The sequence below is a fragment of the Nicotiana tomentosiformis genome, chromosome 2 (genome assembly GCF_000390325.3).
Source record: "Nicotiana tomentosiformis chromosome 2, ASM39032v3, whole genome shotgun sequence".
NCBI classification, from domain to species: domain Eukaryota; kingdom Viridiplantae; phylum Streptophyta; class Magnoliopsida; order Solanales; family Solanaceae; genus Nicotiana; species Nicotiana tomentosiformis.
The window spans coordinates 100,345,668-100,349,119 of record NC_090813.1 but is presented as its reverse complement, the minus strand read 5'-3'; the positions used below and the strand labels follow the sequence as shown (position 1 = coordinate 100,349,119).

The 3,452-nt window shown below is 41.8% G+C and overlaps 1 protein-coding gene across 1 annotated transcript; it reads right to left on the bottom strand.

Annotated features, from left to right (window-relative positions):
- Positions 1 to 862: 862 nt before the first annotated feature.
- On the bottom strand, positions 863 to 1,222 carry LOC138905321 (uncharacterized). Its single transcript, XM_070193834.1, has one exon. It carries the CDS (start codon positions 1,220 to 1,222, stop codon positions 863 to 865), a length of 360 nt encoding a protein of 119 aa, XP_070049935.1.
- Between the last annotated feature and the right edge of the window lie 2,230 nt (positions 1,223 to 3,452).

Genomic DNA, 3,452 nt, shown 5'->3' with positions numbered 1-3,452 from the left:
ATCATTGGTGACCACAGTTATGCCCCCGTTATTCGGAACACACTGTACCAGTGAAGTCCATGAACTGTCAGAAATAGGGTAGACAACCCCAGCATCCGACCACTTTATGATCTCCTTTTTGACCACCTCTTGCATTGCTTTATTGAGTCTCCTTTGATGTTCAATGGAGGGTTTGGCATCTTCATCTAAATTAATCTTGTGCATGCAAAATGCGGGGCTTATTCCCCGAATATCTGCCAAAGTCCACCCAATAGCTTTCTTCCTCTTGTGGAGCACCGCCAATGTATAGTTAACCTGCACGTTAGTCAAACAAGAGGAAAGAATAACCAGTAAAGTAGAACAAGGGCCAAGAAATTCATACCTGAGATGTGGAGGCAATGGCTTCAACTCCAAGATAGGAGGCTCTTCAATTGAAGGCTTTGTAGGAGGAGTTTTCCTATTTTCGAGATCCAAGGAAAGTTTTCGAGGTGCATAATTGTATGACCCCATCCATTGTAAAGATTTACACATTTTATGAAGCCATCCATTTACTCATCATCAAAATTTAGCAAAACGGCCTCCAACATGTCACCCACATTAATCGTGGCACTTGTATCATCAATAATAACATCGGTCACTAAGTCCACGAACGAACACACTTCATTGCTATTCGATTGCCTCATAGATTTGCACACGTGGAACACCGCCTTTTCATCACCCACCCAGAAAGTGAGTTCACTGGCTTCCACATCAACAAGAGCCTTTCCTGTAGCAAGGAAAGATCTACCAAGAATAATCGGCACCTCGTAGTGCACTTCACAATCAAGAATCACAAAATCCGCCGGGAGAATGAACTTGTCAACCCGAACCAATACATCCTCAATCACCCCAATGGTCTCTTCATTTTACGGTCGGCCATTTGTAATTTCATAGATGTATGTCTTGATTGCCCAATTTCCAATATTTTGAAAACCGAATAGGGCATCAAGTTGATACTCGCCCCAAGATCACAGAGAGCTTTTACAAATTCGGCACTTCCAATGGCACAAGGAATTGTGAATGCACTTGGATCTTCCAACTTTGGAGCCATCGAATGCATAATTGCACTCACTTGGTGAGTGACTTTGATAGTTTCAAAATTCATCGATCTCTTATTTGTCACCAAGTCTTTCATAAACTTAGCATATCCGGGCATTTGATCCAAAGATTCAACTAATGGAACATTTATAGAGAGACTCTTCATCATTTAAATGAACTTCTTGAATTAATTCTCGCCATTTTTCTTGGCAAGCCTTTGAGGATAGGGAGGAGGTGGTTTAGGCAATGGTGTCTTAGATTTTTGCATTCTGTTTCCGGTATATCAATCACATGATCCCTAGACGGGTTCACATCCTCTTGAGTCTTTTCCACCGTGTCATCAATATCAATCCACACTTCATCATTTGCTTGCAGCACATTGTTTGAGATCTCCTCTTCTTCTACCACTTGCTCATCATCCACAAGTTGCCTTTGACTTGAGGTAGGTGCATTACCACCTTTTTCACTTCTTGTAGTAATGACCATGGCATGACCCGTAGTGTTCCCACCCTTCGGGTTCACTACTGTATCACTTGGTAGTGCCCCTTTAGGACGAGAATTTAAAGCTTGAGAGATTTGACCTATTTGCACTTCTAAGTTACAGATTGATGGTTGTGTGAAGCAAGTAGGGCATTGGAATCGGCATTCTTCTCCATCATTTGCTTGAACATGTTCTCAATACGAACCATTTCATTGTTGGAGGAACTAGGACCATGAGAAGGATAAAGAGGTGGGTTGCTCGGTTGTTGGTATATAGGGAGCCTTTGAAAACTCGACCCCCGATTTCCTTGGTTATAGTTCCACCCGCCTTGATTGTTGCCTCCCCAATTTCCCTGATTATTATTGTTTTGCCAATTCCCTTGATTATTGCTTCCACTCCAATTGCCTTGATTGTTTCCACTATTCCAATTGCCTTGATTGCTAGAATTCCAATTGCCTTGATTATTCGAAGGTCTCCATTATTGTTGACTAAGGCCTTGGTGGTTATTTCTTTGCCCTTGAAAGTTTTTCACATATTAGACCTCTTCATCTTGATCATTGTAAGAATCGACTTGATCAAACCCACTATCATCTTGCACAAAATTGTCCATTCTTTGTTGTACTTGTGGACGAGAATTTAAAGCTTGAGAGATTTGACCCATTTGCACTTCTAAGTTACGGATTGATGTGTTGTGTGAAGCAAGTTGGTCATCGGAATTAGCATTCTTCTCCATCATTTGCTTGAACAAGTTCTCAATACGACTCATTTTATTGTTGGAGGAACTAGGACCATGAGAAGGATAAGGAGATAGGTTGCTCGGTTGTTGGTACATCGGGGGCCTTTGAAAACCCAACCCCCGATTTCCTTGGTTGTAGTTCCACCCGCCTTGGTTGTTGCCTCCCTAATTTCCCTGATTATTATTGTTTTGCCAATTCACTTGATTATTGCTTCCACTCCAATTGCCTTGATTGTTTCCACTATTCTAATTGCCTTGATTGCTAGAATTCAAATTGCCTTGATTATTCGAAGGTCACCGTTGTTGTTAACTAGGGCCTTGGTGGTTGTTTCTTTCATGGCATGCCCCGTAGTGTTCCCACCCTTCGAGTTCATTACCGTATCACTTGGTAGTGCCCCTTTAGGACGAGAATTTAAAGCTTGAGAGATTTGACCCATTTGCACTTCTAAGTTACGGATTGATGTGTTGTGTGAAACAAGTTGGGCATCAGAATCGACATTCTTCTCCATTATTTGCTTGAACATGTTCTCAATGCGACCCATTTCATTATTGGAGGAACTAGGACCATGAGAAGGATAATGAGGTGGTTTGCTAGGTTGTTGGTACATCGGGGCCTTTGAAAACCCGACCCCCGATTTCCTTGGTTGTAGTTCCACCCGCCTTGGTTGTTGCCTCCCCAATTTCCCTGATTATTATTGTTTTGCCAATTTCTTTGGTTATTGCTTCCACTCCAATTGCCTTGATTATTTCCACTATTCTAATTGCCTTGATTGCTAGAATTCCAATTGCCTTGATTATTCGAAGGTCTCCATTGTTGTTGACTAGGGCCTTGGTGGTTGTTTCTTTGCCCTTGAAAGTTGTTCACATATTGGACCTCTTCGTCTTGATCATTGTAAGAATCGCCTTCATCAAACCCACTTTCATCTTGCACAAAATTGTCCATTCTTTATTGCACTTGTGGACTTCTTGGTCTTCTTTTGTTTACCATCATATTGACTCCCTCCATAACATTGACTTGCCTCAGGTTTTGCATTTGTTGAAGTTGAGCCTTTTCCAATTGGTTCATGGTGGTTGTCAACTCGGCTATTGCTTGCCCATGGTCATGTAACTCTTTATGAAAAAGAATCACATTTGGATCACCTTGTGGGACATTGGCTCTAGATTTCCATGCCGATGAAG